We start from the raw sequence: 19,558 nt of genomic DNA, 5'->3' as shown, positions 1-19,558 counted from the left end.
CAACGAATCACTTTTTGGAATCATTTGAATTAGAAAAAACTATGAACCAACATTCGGTTAGGTACACAAGGACAACTGAAATTTGATGCTTCTAAATCTACCTCCATTCACACATGTCATGCATAGGCTGCACAACTTTGTGGCGATGTTAGTTTATCGAGTCCCTCTGGCTTTGTTGGTTTAAGATCTTTGGTGTTTCTTTGCTTTAGAATGGCTATGACTGCTATTCTTGAAGAGGTAATCCTGATTCCGTATGTTTGGGAGAAAAATGATTTGTAATGCAGTTATATTCTTTCTTTCATTTCTCTAGATCAAACTTCAGTTTCTTAAAGAACAAAGAATAATAAAAATGAAATAACAATAAGAGTAATTATAATAGATACAAATTTTAGAGATAGCAATTAATTATGTTAGAATTAGTACTTTTGGAAAGAATAAAATATACTTTTGGAAAAAATAAAATATAAGATTTTATTTCCTAAATATTTCCTAAATCTTTTCCTTTCTTATTCCTATTGTACTCTATTTATACTCCCTTTGTACCTATTGTTTTTGTTCATAAGAAAAATAATAAAAACTAAAGTATCGTGGTTTTTCTCCCGGTTCTCGGGTTTCCACGTAAGTCTCGGGTTGTTGTTAATTGCTTTCAATATGGTATCAGAGCAAAGCAATAACGAAACCCTAGAAAATAACCTAGGAGAAACCCAGATCGAAACTGAACCCGTCGCCGCCGCCGCCGCCGTGGACGCCGCCGTCGCCGCCGCCGTGGAGAAACTGCTCCAGAACCTACAGAAACCGCCGATCTACCCAACGGGAGTGGTTCCGCAGCCGTACGCGCCGCCGTCTGACCAGAAGTTGATTCACGCGCCGCTCGTGTCCGGCGCGTGGGCCCACGCGCCGCCGCCGTTTCACGTCACCGCCCATCCCGTTCCCTTCTACGCGCCGTCGGATGTCCAGCCGTCAAACCCTTCCGGCCATCCGCATCCTCATGCGCCGTCTACGAGCTCCGGACAGCATCCCTCAACCGTAAATTTGTCAAATCAGTACAGTAAGCAGCAGCTGTACGTTGACCCTTTACAGCAACCGCTGTTTTCTGGTAACGGAATTGATCAACCCCAAAACAGATCGGACATTGAAGCGGGCGAATCTTCAACGCATTCCAAACCAACCGAGTTGCCGATGTATTCCAAGAACCCGGTAACTTCGTTCCCTAATTCACAGTCAAATTATATAACTGGCTCTTTGGGTTCGTCTACAGGGAATTTTTCAGGCGAAAAATTAAATGGTCAAAATTATTTTTCTTGGTCCCAATCAATAAAGATGTTCCTCGAAGGTCGATACCAGTTCGGATTCTTAACTGGAGAGACTGTACGTCCTCCACCAGGAGACGCCTTGGAACGACTCTGGAAAGGAGAGGACTCACTTATTCGGTCCATGCTGATTAATAGTATGGAACCACAGATCGGCAAGCCTTTACTATATGCAGCCACAGCAAAAGATTTGTGGGATACAACTCAGACCCTTTACTCGAAACGACAGAATGCCTCTCGGTTATATACACTGCGAAAACAGGTCCATAATTGCAAACAAGGGACCCTGGACGTAACTACCTATTTTAACAAGCTCTCTCTCCTCTGGCAAGAGATGGATTTGTGCAGAGAGACAGTTTGGGACACACCAAATGACAGTACACAATATGCTAAACTTGAAGAGGCTGACCGTGTTTATGACTTCCTTGCAGGACTTAATCCCAAATTTGATAATGTTTGTGGTCGCATACTCGGACAAAGACCTCTTCCCTCGCTAATGGAAGTTTGTTTTGAAGTCCGCCTGGAAGAGGATCGCACTAATGCCATGGGTGTATTGACTACCCCTACCATTGACTCCGCAGCCTTTAGCGCTCGGTCCTCAAATCATGACAGTGACAAGAATAATGGGAAGTCAATTCCTGTGTGTGAGCACTGGAAGAAACAATGGCACACCAAGGATCAGTGTTGGAAACTCCACGGTCGTCCCCCAGGAGGTAAGAAACGGTCCTCCAACGAGAAACAGAACTCAGGACGTGCCTACATTAGTGAGACTACACCTGCTAGCACTTCTCAATCAACTGATCCTACTGTGAGCCAGACCAAGACTCCGACTCTGGGTGCCATTGCTCAGTCAGGTATGCCTCAGTCCCTTGGGCTTATTAGCGTTGATGGGAAGAATCCCTGGATCTTAGACTCGGGGGCTACAGATCACTTGACAGGTTCTTCAGAACACTTTATCTCATATGCCCCGTGTGCCGGTAATGAAAAAATCCGAATAGCCGATGGCTCTCTAGCTCCGATCGCTGGCAAAGGACAAATAGTTCCCTTTGACGGTTTTGCTCTCCAAAATGTTTTGCATGTCCCTAAACTGTCTTACAATTTGTTATCTATAAGCAAGATCACTCGTGAGTTGCATTGTAAAGCTATCTTCTTACCTGAATCGGTTTATTTTCAGGACATGAGCTCGGGGAGGACGATTGGCACTGCCCGGCATAGCAGGGGACTTTACATCCTTGATGATGATACCTCATGTAGTAGTTTGTCTAGGGTTAGTTTACTGTCATCCTACTTTAGCACTTCTGAACAAGACTGTATGTTGTGGCATTTTCGACTGGGCCACCCAAACTTTACATATATGCAACATTTATTTCCCCACCTTTTTTCTAAAGTTGATGTCTCTTCTCTATCTTGTGATGTGTGTATCCGGGCAAAACAACATCGAGTCTCTTTTCCCTCACAACCATATAAACCTACACAACCGTTTAACCTCATCCATAGTGACGTTTGGGGTCCTTCCAAGGTCACCACCTCCTCGGGAAAGCGGTGGTTTGTAACTTTCATTGATGACCATACCCGTCTCACCTGGGTCTACCTTATCTCAGATAAATCCGAGGTTCCATCCATTTTCCAAAACTTCTATCATACTATCAAAACACAATTTCATACAAAAATTGCAATTCTTCGAAGTGATAATGGTCGGGAATTCCAAAACCATAACCTTAGTGAATTTCTAGCCTCCAAGGGGATTGTTCACCAAACCTCATGTGCCTACACTCCTCAACAAAATGGAGTGGCCGAACGAAAAAACCGACACCTTGTGGAAGTAGCCCGCTCACTTATGCTTTCCACTTCCCTTCCATCATACCTGTGGGGAGATGCTATTCTTACAGCTGCTCACTTAATCAATAGAATGCCTTCTCGTATCCTCCACCTTCAGACTCCCTTAGATTGTCTTAAGGAGTCTTACCCCTCTACTCGTCTTGTTTCTGAGGTTCCTCTTCGTGTGTTTGGGTGCACCGCCTATGTCCATAATTTCGGCCCTAATCAGACCAAATTTACCCCTCGGGCTCAGGCCTGTGTGTTTGTTGGGTATCCCCTTCACCAACACGGTTATAAATGTTTTCACCCGCCGTCTAGGAAATATTTTGTCACTATGGACGTTACTTTCTGTGAAAACCGACCCTACTTTCCTGTTAGCCATCTTCAGGGGGAGAATGTGAGTGAAGAGTCTAACAACACCTTTGAATTTGTTGAACCTACTCTTATTACCGTGTCTGACATTGATCCTCATCCCATAATCTTACCCACAAACCAAGTTCCGTGGAAAACATATTACAGGAGGAATCTCAGAAAGGAAGTTGGGTCCCCTACTAGTCAACCGCCGGCTCCAGTCCAAAATTTCGAACCTCCTCGAGACCAAGGTATGGAAAACCCTACAAAACCTTGTACTAATAATACAATGAGTGAGAATGACAAGTCTGATGTTGCTGTTCTTGAAAATATGGAAGAAAAGAACCGTGATGATGAGACTGAGGTTAGAATAGAAACCAGTAACGATGAAGCTGAACAGGGTCATACAAGAAAACTTGATGAGTATGATCCCTCTCTTGACATTCCAATTGCATTGAGAAAAGGTACCAGATCATGCACTAAACATCCCATTTGCAACTATGTTTCCTATGATAATCTCTCTCCACAGTTTAGAGCGTTTACAGCAAACCTTGACTCTACCATAATACCGAAAAATATCTACACTGCTCTAGAGTGTCCTGAATGGAAGAATGCTGTTATGGAAGAGATGAAGGCTCTCGAAAAGAATAGAACTTGGGAGATCTGTGCTCTACCCAAGGGACATAAAACTGTAGGATGCAAATGGGTATTCTCTCTCAAATACAAAGCAGATGGTACGCTTGATAGACACAAGGCAAGGTTAGTTGCAAAGGGGTTCACTCAAACCTATGGTATTGACTATTCGGAAACTTTTTCTCCAGTTGCTAAATTGAATACTGTTAGAGTCCTGCTATCTGTTGCTGTGAACAAAGATTGGCCTCTATACCAGCTGGATGTTAAGAATGCTTTTTTGAATGGAGACCTTGTGGAGGAAGTCTACATGAGCCCCCCACCAGGATTTGAAGCCCAATTTGGTCAGGAGGTGTGTAAACTCCAAAAATCTCTATATGGTCTGAAACAGTCTCCGAGAGCATGGTTTGACAGATTCACTACCTTTGTCAAGTCCCAAGGGTACAGTCAAGGGCACTCTGACCATACTTTATTTACAAAGGCTTCCAAAACAGGAAAGATAGCTATTCTAATTGTTTATGTGGATGACATTGTTTTGACTGGAGATGATCAAACAGAAATCAGTCAACTAAAGCAAAGAATGGGTGATGAATTTGAAATCAAAGACTTGGGAAATCTGAAATATTTCCTTGGAATGGAGGTGGCTAGATCAAAAGAAGGTATTTCCGTGTCTCAGAGAAAATACACCCTTGATTTGCTAACCGAGACAGGTATGTTGGGATGTCGTCCTGCTGATACTCCTATTGAATTCAACTGTAAACTAGGAAACTCTGATGATCAAGTTCCAGTTGATAAAGAACAATATCAGCGCCTTGTAGGTAAATTAATTTACTTATCCCATACTCGTCCGGATATTTCCTTTGCTGTGAGTGTTGTCAGCCAGTTTATGCAGGCTCCCTATGAGAAACATATGGAAGCTGTTAACAGAATCCTGAGATACTTGAAAAATACACCTGGTAAAGGGTTGATGTTTAGAAAAACAAATAGAAAGACCATTGAGGCATATACTGACTCAGATTGGGCAGGATCTGTTATTGATAGAAAGTCTACATCCGGTTATTGTACCTTTGTTTGGGGCAATCTTGTAACTTGGAGGAGTAAGAAGCAAAGTGTTGTGGCCAGGAGCAGTGCTGAGGCTGAATACAGAGCTATGAGTCTGGGAATATGTGAGGAAATTTGGCTCCAGAAAGTCTTGTCAGATCTTCATCAGGAATGTGAGACACCATTGAAGCTTTTTTGTGATAATAAAGCCGCTATTAGTATTGCTAACAACCCAGTGCAACATGATAGAACTAAACATGTTGAGATTGATCGGCATTTCATCAAAGAAAGACTTGACAGTGGAAGCATATGCATTCCGTACATTCCTTCAAGCCAACAGATTGCTGATGTTCTTACCAAGGGGCTTCTCCGACCACACTTCGACCTTTGCGTTAGCAAGTTGGGACTCATTGATATTTACCTCCCAACTTGAGGGGGAGTGTTAGAATTAGTACTTTTGGAAAGAATAAAATATACTTTTGGAAAAAATAAAATATAAGATTTTATTTCCTAAATATTTCCTAAATCTTTTCCTTTCTTATTCCTATTGTACTCTATTTATACACCCTTTGTACCTATTGTTTTTGTTCATAAGAAAAATAATAAAAACTAAAGTATCGTGGTTTTTCTCCCGGTTCTCGGGTTTCCACGTAAGTCTCGGGTTGTTGTTAATTGCTTTCAATAAATTATATAGCAACAATTTTTTAAAAAAAATTGTAAATATAGTGAAATCAACCAATAACAGACTTCTAGCACTAATAGCCTGGAATCAAACCTAAAGTTCATTTAGAAAGTTTTATCAACAATAAGCTAATCAAACCCAACTGATAAACAGCAAGGTAATATTCAATTTTAATCAGTTTGTGAAACAACAATCTAAAGTTCATCTAGGAAGTTTAATTCATCTAGGAAGTTTAATCAAAAGACAGGTAAACCATTTGGATCACGTAGTATGTACAAGTATTTGCAAGCACGGTGAGTTCAATATATTCCATCATACCAATAAGTTGAATTATAAACACAACCGCTAACATACTCTAAATAATAATACCACCCAGATGTCGAACCTGATATCGATTCTAACCACATAAGTAAAAAGAATGTGATCCATTGTTTCAACTTAAATTGAAGCACTCTCCAATCCATATAATTAGAAAAATGTGAAGTTTACACAATAATGTTTAAGAAAAGCACTCTGTAAATTGTGGATGTAATTACAGAGAACGAAAGAAAACTACAAATTTACCTACTCAGAAGATGTAATTACAGAGAAAATTTAGTATTAATATTCAAAACGTGGAAACGGGGCTAACCCTGTGAACAACCCATAGTCATCGACAAGCTCCTCACGGCCACCTTGACTGCACCTACAGTGCTAAGTTGCCTCATCTTGGGATTGAACCCATGTTCATCCTGCTTTTTATCATCTTCATCCATCTGGACACCCACAAAATATGCTACCTGCCAACAATGCCTTTCATTTAGTAAGGAAAGAGCAACAACTTTCTTTGTGGATTCAGCTATAAAATGTCAAAAATCAATAATGGTGGATAATGAGTATTACTACACTTATTGTCATACACATTGATTTAATAATAGAGTAAAGAAACATAAATGAAAGCGTGTTTTGATAACCATTCTTGAGACTAAAGTGCGTAACTATTAATGGGATTGACTTGTATAAAAATGCTGTCTTTGCCTCTATTCTTAAGCTGAAGTACATAAGAGTTCTTTAAACTCTTGTGTTGACTTGAACACCTATCCACTATCCTTGTTCCACTTGCTAAAGGGGAATTTATCCGGCTATCTCATACCAAACAAAGTTTCTAATTCAATTAAAAAACATGGACATGGTAAAACTAGAGAATCCCAATATTTCAATCAATCTAGTCAACTAAAGAAACCAACAATACCTTGCCAGAAGCATTACGAACAGGTGATATGTGGAGATCATTCCAAAACGAGCTCTTATTTTTCCTGTGATACGAGCAGTTAGAAGTTTTCTTTCATTCCGAAACTACAAATTACGCATTGTATTAAATGTTGTAGATAATATCAACCTGTAATTTAAAATCCGTACAGTGCAAGCTTGTTCAGACTGAAGACTTTCCTTTATCTGGTAAAGAAAATGAGATTCATAACAATTATTTCTAGAAGGCTCCTCCTAACCTCAAATTAATTCGTTAAGTATTCCCATGAAAATGCTTATCAAACCAGAAAATGGCTACCTTAAAAAGGGTTGAAGAATCCGTGTCAATTCCACTTAAGAATCTACAGTTACGCCCAAGCACTTCACATCTAGTATAACCTATAGCAGGCAGGAGAAGAACAATTGCAATGTATAGTTAAATCAGAATCTTTTGGTATCAAAATCTCAGGTGGTATACAGTTGCATCAATTTTTGGCACCTGTTAATTTCAAAAACTCGTCACTCGCATAGACTATAGGCATGTCTGGTAAGTTTGGATCCGTTCTACAAAACAGCAGAGACATGGCATGAAACCAAAATTGAACAGGATAAAGTATCCGCCCATAAAGCGTCAGATTTAAGCATAGACAGAGGTAATAGTATGGAAAAATAAGTAATAACTCACAATACAAAGCTCTGTTTAATTCTATTAAGAGATGTATTCAAGGATGAACAAAGAATGCCCACCCTAGACAAGCTGCATCTCCTTTCGCACACCAATCCGCCAGTTACCTCACTGTGATGAGTTAGGACAAATAAGATGTTACTAATAGCAATTGCAGCTCTTTGCTTCTCATCATCACATGCTTCACATGGTTCTTCAATCTCTACTCCTATGAGATATCCACTCAGTAGAAACTCAATGACCAAATATTATAACCAAAGATGAAAACAAAAACAAAATAACAATTAGAGAAAAGTGACTAAAGCTCTGAATGAACAATAGTAACGGACCATAAACTTGTACTTTTGCCTCAAAATGAATACTGAATCTGTGTTAAAAATATATATTAAAGAATTACTCAATGACAAAAAACGAGAAAGAGAAGAACGAAAGTTAATGAGAGAAATAGATGGAAGTTTCAAGCACTACTTTCAGAAAACATTGGCTCAAGTTAGCTCCCAAATTTCAACACAAGCAAATAGAAAATGGTTTGATGCATAATGTAGAAAGTACAAACACACCTCTACTATCGGAATCCGGTTGTGGGTCTCTATTCAAAGTACAATCTAGTTCCGAGATAGAATCAGACATCAACTCTCGGCGACAGGACCCTAAAAAACTTTTGCAAGCTCTAAATTCATTCTCATATGAAACACCTTGTATTCTTAAGAACCCACGTCTAGATTTCCTTGAATTCTTCAAAATTGGCACCTGAACACCCACAAAATGGATGATTCGTCCATCCTCCTTGCTGAAAACAGGGGTCATTTGGAAAAAGACCCAGAAGGGTGTCCCATCTTTGCGATAATTTAGTAAATTAATTTGAATCTCCTTCTCTTGACGAACTGCCTCACGAATTAGCATTACTGAGCTCCGACTAGTTTCTGGGCCCTGAAACATTCTCCCATTTTTGCCAATCACCTCTTCTTTGGTATATCCAGTCGTCTTCAAGAATCCAGGGCTGACGAACACTATTGGGTGACCTGCTATACTGGGATCAGTTATTGTAAAATTATCCGACAAATTGTTAAGAGCTTCACGAACCCATAGCGAATAACGACTGTTAAGCGATTGTTCAATCAAACCCAGTGGCAATTCCATCCTCCTGGTTCATCAAATTGTTGGACAGAATCTCGTTTCTTCCTCAAAATTTGGATTAGTCCCAATCCCATGTGTCACTCAAATCGCGGTTTCAGTCTCTCGAAGAAACTTTGAACTACAATTTGTAAAATCAAGGAGGAAACAAACAAAAACCCTAAATTGAATCCTTATCAAGGAATCAGAAGGGGTCCTCACTGAGAGAGTAGACTTGGTAACGGCGAGTGTTTCACCATATTACTAACATAATAATGAAAAATATCGCGTAGATTGTGATCAACAAAATTTCATCCCAAATACCCATTTTTCCATGCGGTGAGAGAATCGAAATGAAACTTATTCAGAAATCAAATGACCCCATCACACCTTCTTGATTGAAAAATGAAAACGAAAGGAGAACGAAAGCTGATCACAAATTCGCGGCACGATATTTCTAGTTGATATTACCCAATACCGCCTCTTTTGGCCACAAAAGATTTAAAAAAGAAAAAGAGATGATTACCCAATTGTTGAAAACTAGCGATCGTGTGAATGAGAATACAAGAATGTAAAACCATGAAGATGAAGGTGTAATTTTGCAGCAGATTTACCGAAAAACAGAGAAATTATGGAGGGTCCGCCGATGGGCGGTCCTAATCAACAATCATTATGACACAGAATGACCACGTAGATGAGGAAAGATTAAATTCTTTTTTCTGTAGTATGAAATCATTTGTTCTCAGGGTGAAGATGAGAACAGGAGGGAAGCAGACGAGGGAGCCGACGGTGGATAAAATATGGTTCTTATCCAAATCCTAGTCACATTCTCGTGTGTGACGTCCATGCGATTTTGATTTTGAAATAGACATTTTTGGTTCAAGCTTGGAGAAAAAACCGACGACGTTAGCCATTCCGTTGGGTTGATTGTACTTGATTTTGCATTTCTCCATTTTGTCATTTTTACCATTCTGTTTGAAATTCTTTCGAGAACAATAAAAAAAAAATGCAAGCTATTCTTGTTTTATTTGTTTTATTCGGTGTAAATAGTTTTTATTTTCTATAATTTGAAAAAACTTCTTAACAAAAATAAATCATAAGTTATTTAATCAATGAACATCAATAAAAAAAAAGAGTTGCTGTCCTTTCTATCAAATTTCAAACAAATAGTTGTTGATATCGTAAATAGTCTTTTATTTGACAAAATTGGTACTTAATTTGTGATGTACTAATCCTGAGTTTAGGAGGGAAACACGAATGAACCAATATCACATCTAAATAAAAGAGATCTCAAGGTAGTAAGGACGATATTACCAAGTTATAGGACTTTCAAACCATTATAAGGGATCTCTAAGACTAGTTACTAATTATCGTAGATTTTTCTAATATAAATGAGTGGGAAAAACTTAAATTAAACTACGCGAAAAAAGCATTGTTAATATGGACTTAATTGATAATGTACCTAATTAACATGTCTGTTGAGATTAGATGTTCGAATTCTCATGCTGTGGGAAGAACACAAACTAAATGAAAAAAAAAATAGTATTTCCTTTGAGAGAAAAAGAAGAAAATGAAATGGCTGGGGAAAACGGGCCTAAAGAAATTCTGTAGAAGTAAAGCCCAGCCCATAATAAATGGCCCATCGGCGGTGGTGAGAAATTATGTCAGGCCCGGCCACCGATTTCCTTATGTCCGGTGCTCCGCCACCATTGGATCTATCCTCCACTTCGTTAACAGAGCTTCTCCGGCTCGATCGCCGATCAGGTAGACCAAAGAACCGCTTGTTTTCACCGAGTTATCTTTTATATTCTCAATTTCTTTGCCATACATGCTAAAAGATCGACAAATGGCATCATCGATCAGTTTCAATTCCAAACTACGAGTTTACCGTTCACATCTTGATTTTGCAGTTACTCTGTAGATGCGACAATGAATTTTCTACTCAGATCTACTCATACTGTGCCTCAAGAGCGACCATCTATTCAAGAAACTCCTCCTCCAGCTGCCTATTACGCACCAAAGCCAGCGGTAACTTTGGAAGGTCTGATTTCTGAAGATCCATTTCCACAATATTCTGTTGTTGATGATGATAATGACGAGGAGGCTGATGCATCCGGCGGTGAAAATGGAAGTATTGCTGGTCATAGGGAGAAAAGCGGTCGTTTTGGTGTAGTGAAGCACTCTGATGTTTCAGAGGAAGAAGGGTGGATTACCATTCCATGCAGTGCGTTCTTGTTATATCAATCAGTTCATCAATGTCTGAATTTGATTTTTGGTTAATGTGTCGTCATGCGCGAATCGATGCTTAACATAACAGTTTACTTGATAAGATGGTGATCATAACACACCATATAGAGTGTATGCACTGTGATTTTTATTGAAAGAAGATACACATGACATTCTATGATAGTCGACCCAAAACTTTAGCATCCGCTTCAAGTCAATACGTCTAGTTTATCTGTCTGCATTTACTTTCTTTATCATCACTTCTTCTTTTTTACCACGACGAATCATTGTGTTGGATATCCACATAAGTCCGATTAAATGTTTTTGAAGCTGAGTGTGAAGTTTCAAAGTTGAAATTTTAGTTCTCCAAACAGAATGCGACACTTCATGAACTAAAATATCAACTCCCTGGCCTTTTGTTTGAAGTTCGAAGTTTCTCGGATAGAGCTAGCTTGGGAATTTTATAGCATAAAATCTTGCGGTTCCTATTTTAAGTCATAGTATAAAGATTTTTTGAATATCATTTTAGTGTTTTAAGTTTGTAAGATTATTTAGTCATATTACTAGCATCACCACTTAGTAAAGCTTTCGTTTGATGTGAAATTTTTACATTCAAGAAGACACACCTGAAATTCCTTCACGTATGGTTAGAGTTTCTGACTCCCGAGTCGTAGAATGCTTAACATACGTATATTGTTTTACGTGATAGATACGTGCTCCTTTTTCACTTCTGTTTCACGAAGGAAATCTAATACTTAATATTCTTTTCTAGAGGGTCTTCCTTCTGATTGGAAAAACGCATCAGATATACATTCATTATGCAGGATGGATCGATCTTTTGTTTTCCCAGGTACATATACTTTCTTCATGTCTTGTTTATTTTGTTTCTAATACACGGGCATCATCATATGAGAGAAATACTTTGTTTCTGGTATGGTTCTTTAACTCTGTCCTTTATACAGGTGAACAAATATGTATCTTGGCATGTTTATCTGCTTCTAAACAGGATACAGAAACCATAACACCTTTTAAAGTCGCGGCAGTTATGAGTAAAAATGGAAAATGGCATAGTCCTAAAAAACAAAATGAAAACATAGAAGATGATGGAACTAATTCCACAAATGGGGAAAGCCACAGTACAGATCAGAATGGTGAAGATCTATTAAACGAGAACATTGATCCATCAAAGGATGTTTCTGCCAGTGAATCTCTTCTCAGAAAGGAAGATCACAGACGACAAACAGAAACGTTATTACAGCGATTTGAGAACTCTCACTTTTTTGTAAGAATTGCTGAGTCTAGTGATCCCCTTTGGTCAAAAAAAAAATCTGACAAACAAAGTGACTGTGAGATAGTGGGTGAAAACATTGTTAAGCCTAGCATAAATGCAGTCATTGATCAGGGAGACTTTGATTCCAGTGTCTCTGGTGGCGTAGCAAGAGGTTCCTTCAAATGCTGCTCTCTTTCTGATGGAAGCATAGTGGTATGTATCAAAAAACTTCTGGAATTCTCGTGCATACTTGCAGAAACTTTCGCTTGAAAAATTTTAGTGTTATGTCGCAATTTTCTTCTTGAGCCTACACCCTGCAGTAGGCTCCTAGAAATACTGATATGATATCTTGGTCTTGCAACACACTTCCACCCGAAGTATGAATTGATTAATTCACAAACTTACTATACTTGCCTTTTTATCCCAAAGAGTAGAGTTTTCTATATCTTTTGTACTGATGTTCAGCTTGTATTGTGTGGTGCATCCGGTTCAGTAGAAATAAGTACTTGGTTGGTTCCCCATTTAATTCATACTTGCAGCAGATTTCTATTATTTCATTTAACCATTCCTTCCGCGTCAGAATAATGGTTTCTGGTTCATTTGATATCATCATAATCCTTTTCAGAATGCTTTATGTTTATGCCTATATAAGTGCCCAAGTCTTTATATTAGTATCAATTTCAACACTCTTTCTAACTACTGAGTCTCATTCTGTCTTCTTGGGGGAAGGATGCAGGTGCTTTTACGTGTGAATGTTGGTGTTGACACATTGAGAGATCCTGTATTGGAAATTCTTCAATTTGAGAAATACCAAGAGCTGCCAGTGTCATTTGAGAATCAGGATGTCTTAGGCTATTCAAATCCGGATCCATGTGGAGAATTGTTGAAATGGTTGCTTCCTCTGGATAACACCATTCCTCCTATTCCCCGTCCTCTATCTCCTCCCCGTTTAACTACCAATGCAGGAATTGGTGGCACATCTCAGAAGTCTAGTGTTTCTTCTTCCTCTGGCTCTCAACTCTTCTCCTTTGGCCATTTTAGGAGCTACTCTATGTCCTCGATACCTCACAATACTGCACCACCTTCTGCACCGGTTAAAGCTGCAAGTTCAAAGCCGAACTTTGAACTTGAAAATTGGGACCAGTTCTCAACACCAAAGCCCTCAAAAAGTAAAAGAATTGGAGGCCATGACCTTTTATCTTTTCGAGGCGTCTCTTTGGAGCAAGAGAGATTTTCTGTTTGTTGTGGCCTGAAAGGAATTCATATTCCAGGAAGACGGTGGAGGAGAAAACTTGAAATTGTTCATCCTGTCGACATCCAGTCCTTTGCTGCTGATTGCAATACGGATGACCTTTTATGCGTTCAAATTAAGGTTTGATGCCAGAATTTTCTTTTTTCATTTTTTTTTATTTTATCTATTTTCAATTAATGAAGTTATAACTAGTACATGATAACGCCATTGGAGTTGCTATATCATTGTTATTATGTTTCTCAAGTATTCATTTGAAATGTTCTTTGTGCAATTTCTTTACGAAGTTACATTTGTTGTTTTGTAGAACGTATCTCCAGCTCATATACCGGATATCATAATTTATATTGATGCTATAACGATTGTTTTTGAAGAGGCATCAAAGGATGGACTCCCTTCATCATTACCAATAGCTTGCATAGAAGCAGGAAATGAACACAGCTTACCAAATTTAGCCCTCAGGTTATCGTCCGCTCATGCTTCAATTATTTTTATGGTTATTGTGCTTTTGCTGTACCAAACAAGTGGCGGGGTTGCGTATCTGGGGGTAGCTTGAGAACGAACTTCGTATTTTCTGTGTTGTTAACTAATAAAATTTTTTGGGGTGAACTAATATAATTTTTTGGTTAAGGTTTTATTTTATTAATGGTTGCTTGTTGTATTTGGTTATGGCTTTTGGTGCTCTAGTCCCTAACGAGGGGTAAGTTTTGCAGTGTATCATTTCAATATTGACTAGAATATTATACATGATCGAGAGTTTTTTATTTTATATTCTTTTTAAGTGACAATCGTAACCTTCAAATTTATCTGAGCATTTCTAATGAATCATTTTGGTATGATGAGATATCTACATTGGTGCCTCTGTTTTCATTCTTATATGGTTATTGAAAAAATACATTTTCATTTGATCTTATGTGGAGCTTCTTTGTGGCAGGAGAGACGAAGAGCACTCTTTTATCCTCAAACCAGCAACTTCTATGTGGAGGAATATGAAGGCTTGTAGAGAAAAAAATTCCCAATCATCACGATTGCAGGCTGGAAATGCAATATCAAGTTTGTCCCTTACCCCCAAAAGTAATGATCAATATGCAATTATGGTAACTTGCCGGTGCAACTATACTGGTATATTCACTGATCTTTATTTTTCTAATTTATCTTAATTAGTTTAATTGGGTACTTTGCCATTTTCTGTGTCTGAGTTTTCTGATTCTCATAGGAGACAAACACGTCCCTATCATCATTACTGTGGAAAAAAATCAATTGCACAAGTACTACCCATCCTTAGGATTTAGGAACTTATAGTTATAGAAAACAAATTCCAACTTAAGGTAACTTCTGATGGAGTATAATCACTGAAGGACGTGGATGGGGAGGACCATAATGATAGACTAAACATAGAGTTTTCAAGTACCTTCTCTCCAGTTCTGCACTAGTTATTCAAGTTTTTTTTTGTGTCTTTGCGACCACTATTCTCTTTTGATACGTGTTAGATGATATAATATTAAATTAACATTCATCTATCAACTTAAGTTTTTGGGTTACGGTCAATTGGTGATTTAAGATTGAGAGCAGATGGTCCAAAAGGTCCTGAGATAACCCTTGCAAAGTTATTTCCTCCCTAATGAACATTGCTTTCCACTTGTTGGATCTTCTACATATTTCAAGCCTACAATTAACTAACCACAAATCTTATTAGATTGCTTTTACCTGGTTGGACAATAACGTTTTTGCGTTTCTTCTAAAGCTATTGTTTTTAAGCGTATGCTTACTCCACAATTTAAAGTTTCTAAAACCAACCGAGATTAAACAAAGAATGTTAGGATCCTATGAATTAAGGCTAAAGGGGCACTGGAAGAAGATAAGTATATGGATTGTTCTTACCTCAATATAATAATTCTTTCAGTTTTACCCCTTATCAAGTAAATGTATTCCTTATATTTTCTGAATATGTACAGAGTCAAGATTGTTTTTCAAGCAACCAACTAGTTGGCGACCTCGAATTTCAAGGGATCTTATGGTGTCTGTGGCGCTATCAGGGGACCCCCCTAAACCCAATGGAATTGTTTCTCACCTTCCCGTTCAGGTTTGAAGCATCAAATCTCAGCAACTTCCTCCCACCAAAAATAATAATAACAAATGAAATATCCACTCACATCTGCACCAATTTCTCATGCTGTTCGATCCGAAGTCATCTGAGATGGTTTAAATTTCAGGTTTTGACACTTCAGGCTTCAAATTTAACATCTGAAGATCTGACCATGACGGTTCTTGCTCCAGCTTCATCCACTTCTCCTCCATCTGTGATTTCATTGAATTCCTCACCATCGTCACCCATGAGTCCATACATGGTTTTAAATGAAGTTGCAGGCAGAATAGGCAGTGAGAAATATGTTACATCATTGGAAAGGCCAAGATCAATCCCTTCTGTAACTGAGAATCTAAAACAGAGTATTGATTCAGGACGCGGGTCAGTCTCTTTTAAAGAACAATCGTCTCCCATGTCAGATATCATCCCAAGTGCTATTGGTTGCTCGCATTTGTGGCTCCAGAGTAGAGTTCCATTAGGGTAATAAATAATTCCTTTCTCATTCAATAGATAGGTTTTCCAACACTCATTCCTTGCTTGGTCTCTGCAGATGTATTCCTTCTCAATCCACAGCTACCATCAAGCTTGAGCTACTTCCTTTGACTGATGGCATAATTACTCTCGACACATTACAGATTGATGTCAAGGAAAAAGGTAATGTTAGTCGTTCTCTCTCTTCTCTAGATTCTTCAATTATGCTTCATTTATTGAACATTTTTTTGCTTGGGTGAACCAATTTAAACAAATTTATAGTATAGGTAATGATAATTATTATGACAGGGGAATTGGCTATTGTTTATGTCTACGGCCGCTCACTGTTCTTACATTTAAGTTATCCTGGTTTGCACATACACTAAGTATAGATGCATTAGCCCAGTCAAGGCAGCGTATAGGTATTTGCATACCTAGCATGTACCCCAAATGACTATAGAACTTATAAGTAGTATTTTTCTCTTATTTACTGACCATCACTATTTGTTACTGATTCTTCTTATTCTAGTGTTTACTGGCATTGAAGTCTCTGATGAAGCTTTTGGTTTCTGCTGAAACTTTAGCTACGATGCTTGTTCTTCTAACAAACCTGAATCCTATGTAGATGCATTTTCTTAACGGGAACGAGAAAATAAATCTTATTTCCTTTCTCGATGTAGTACTATTTGTTCATCGATTAAAAGTTTTTCTTTTTATAAAAAAATGTATCCTCATTGATTTGCGAGTCCCATGCTAAAATTGTCTGTCTCAATTTATCTCTTCCACAGGGGTAGTGCCATTCTCTCATTTCCCTTTTCTGCAACTCTCAGTACATGTTTTATTTTCTGTTGGTTTTACACCAATTCAAATTTTATTTCTATGCCTAACATTAGGGAATAAAATCTTTTATCTTTATTACGGGCAAGATTGTACATTTTGTTCTCATTCTACTAATTCTTCATGCCCACTATTTTTCATTGAGATTCTTTCTCATTATTATTTCCATCAACTAACGATCATTTTTCTGCAATAACATCAACTATAAACTCCCTTAATTATTTTGATGCGACAGGTGCTACGTATATCCCCGAGCACTCACTGAAAATCAATGCGACCTCCAGCATTTCTACTGGGATTCTTTAAGATGGTTCCTAGTATCTCACATTTTATCTCGAGCTCTGCAAGGGTCCCTCAAAGGCCCGTCCTTTTGGCCAACCCCGAATCAGAATTTTTATGGTTTCTAGGCCAATCAACGACCATTCACTCCTTTGCCTTCTCTTTGAGTGTGATCTGATAATTTGATATATCCGTATGGTATGGCCATATCAATTTATCTTGGATATATAGCTTTGAGTCGTGTGTTGTAAGTTGTTACCTCCAGTCTTGGAAATGGAATCGATGTACATTCTGGAATGTCAAAATATATACCTTTTCTACTTTTTTTATTTTATTTGTTTGTGCTTCTAGGTTACTGCACCTAGAAAATAGTGGAGAGAAACTGTGAAATTCCAACTTTTGCTGTGCCTGATTTTTGATATACTATTAGATTGTAAGTTTCTATTTTTTACATCTATTCAATCCATGACCATTCTAAGATTTTCTGGTCCTGAATCCTAATTTTGATGCCTTAATCATGCTTTCATGCTGTTTGGCTAATAATAATATGCCTCTTTTTCATCCTTTCTACAAGATGTAATGGTGCCTATGGCCTGTCCAACAGCACGTTTCAAAATAGACCACACATAATTAAGCCAACTTCAACGGACAGGTCTTAGGTTTATGGAGTGAAATCATTGATGATAGTTTTTTTTTTCTTTCCATTTTTCATGGACATTATTTATTGTTCTATGCAGATGGTGAAAAATAAATCACTTTAAAATCAATTACAAAACTCCTCGAAAGTCTTTTTAAAGAATGGGATTGGAGAATGCTTGGGTGTTGTTAATTTTGAGAGGACACTTACAATTTTGTTTTCCTCTCATTAGTGTGGAATGCAGTTGTTTAAGGAGTTGGGACTCTTAGTTATGGTTAACCAATTATTTAAAAAAAGATGTTTGAATGTTTTCTTTTATAAGAATACTAAACTATGAACGAGTATGAGATTTAGATCTATGAGGTATTACGGTTCGAAGTTGTATGGTACTAACATAAGTTCAATCAAATTTGTTCTTTCAGCTCCAAAAACATTCTATTAGTATAGTTTAAATAGTGATGATCCCTTTCCTTTATAGTATAGAGAACAAAAGAAGAAAAAAATAGTGGATTTTGTTACGTGTTTGGTCCCCTTGCTATGGTGGTGAAAGTTATTTGTCATTGAGTAGCAAAGTATTGAAGGTGTTGATGGTTTATTTATCCTTAGTTTTTCCACACTTTTTGACTTTTATTATATCTAATACACACATGCTATATGGCTATTGATATAAAGTACAAAAATCTCCTATTCCTATATGTAAAAAGAGAGTGTGGGAAACAACTCAGAAGTATGGCTTTGTAAGAGTACTAAAACAAAAAAGAAAGATGGATAGCACACCTTCCACACCTATATACCAAAAAAAGAAATCCCAAACTGAAGTGTGTGGAAATGGATTTCACTTCAAGCACGCTTCCAATACTATTATACTACCGATTTGAATTTCTTCATTTAGAAAATAGTAGAGTACACTTTACATCCAACAAGTTTACTACATTTTGGATGGTGTTGGTGTGTCGTATTTCATGCATTCATCTTTCATTTCAATAGCTTTATTCTTTCAAAAGAAAACAAATTCAATTTATAACCCTACACTTCATATTCATACTCCACATCGTGTTTCATTTGGATACACTAATAAAATATATATATACAATTGTTACTTTAAGGTTTAAATTGATACAACTATTAGTTTAGGGTTCAAATTGATATAACCTTAAATTGACATTCGCCTTAAAAAAAAGTATTTCTTTAGTCTCACTTAACAAACTTGATTGACTTTATGCATTTGGATGTCAAATAACTCATCGAAAGATATTAAATTATTCTAAGTAGGAAGCTACCATGGATCGAACGTATACACTCGTAACATTTTATCACATTCATGGTTACGATTTATCATAACTCGGAAGTAGTTCCATTTTATAACGTTACATGTTTAGACAGTTACTACAGCTACTTGGCATATACCATTCTCTGAATTCAAAGATGCAAAATTTTGATTTATCTTTCTTCCCTCTTTGTGACTTTTTGGAATTGTTTTTGACAAACATCAACATTATTTTGGTAGTTAAACTATTTTACTACAATTATCATCTTTATGGGTTTGACTTTTCTTGTGAAAATTGGAGAGAAAACCCCAAATTCCTCACCTGAAATAATCCATTTGATAGTTCAAATATCTTTATCGATTTATTAAACTAATTATT

At 37.6% G+C, this 19,558-nt stretch overlaps 2 protein-coding genes across 3 annotated transcripts; one reads left to right on the top strand and one right to left on the bottom strand.

Moving 5' to 3' along the window:
- Positions 1–6,260: 6,260 nt before the first annotated feature.
- Positions 6,261–9,683, bottom strand: LOC103489085 (protein TWIN LOV 1). Of its 2 annotated transcripts, none has more exons than XM_008448089.3 (7): positions 8,305–9,683; positions 7,745–7,952; positions 7,559–7,623; positions 7,379–7,458; positions 7,211–7,266; positions 7,064–7,127; positions 6,261–6,611 (listed from the first exon to the last, which is right to left on the bottom strand). In XM_008448089.3, the coding sequence occupies exons 1-7, from the start codon at positions 8,882–8,884 to the stop codon at positions 6,459–6,461; spliced, it is 1,206 nt and encodes a 401-aa protein (XP_008446311.1). In that variant the 5' UTR covers positions 8,885–9,683; the 3' UTR covers positions 6,261–6,458. The 2 variants fall into 2 exon arrangements, with proteins under 2 accessions (XP_008446311.1, XP_008446312.3); XM_008448090.3 differs by having other exon boundaries at positions 7,745–7,946; positions 8,305–9,619.
- Positions 9,684–10,412: 729 nt separating this feature from the next.
- Positions 10,413–17,755, top strand: LOC103489086 (uncharacterized). Its single transcript, XM_008448091.3, has 11 exons — positions 10,413–10,621; positions 10,768–11,081; positions 11,856–11,933; positions 12,046–12,566; positions 13,090–13,725; positions 13,910–14,064; positions 14,537–14,724; positions 15,558–15,685; positions 15,816–16,168; positions 16,239–16,342; positions 17,232–17,755. Exons 1-11 carry the CDS (start codon positions 10,428–10,430, stop codon positions 17,300–17,302), a joined length of 2,742 nt encoding a protein of 913 aa, XP_008446313.2. The 5' UTR covers positions 10,413–10,427; the 3' UTR covers positions 17,303–17,755.
- Positions 17,756–19,558: the final 1,803 nt, after the last annotated feature.

Source organism: Cucumis melo, chromosome 10 (genome assembly GCF_025177605.1).
Source record: "Cucumis melo cultivar AY chromosome 10, USDA_Cmelo_AY_1.0, whole genome shotgun sequence".
In the NCBI taxonomy this organism is placed as follows: domain Eukaryota; kingdom Viridiplantae; phylum Streptophyta; class Magnoliopsida; order Cucurbitales; family Cucurbitaceae; genus Cucumis; species Cucumis melo.
Note: the sequence above shows the minus strand (reverse complement) of the source record. Positions and strands in the feature narration are given on the sequence as shown.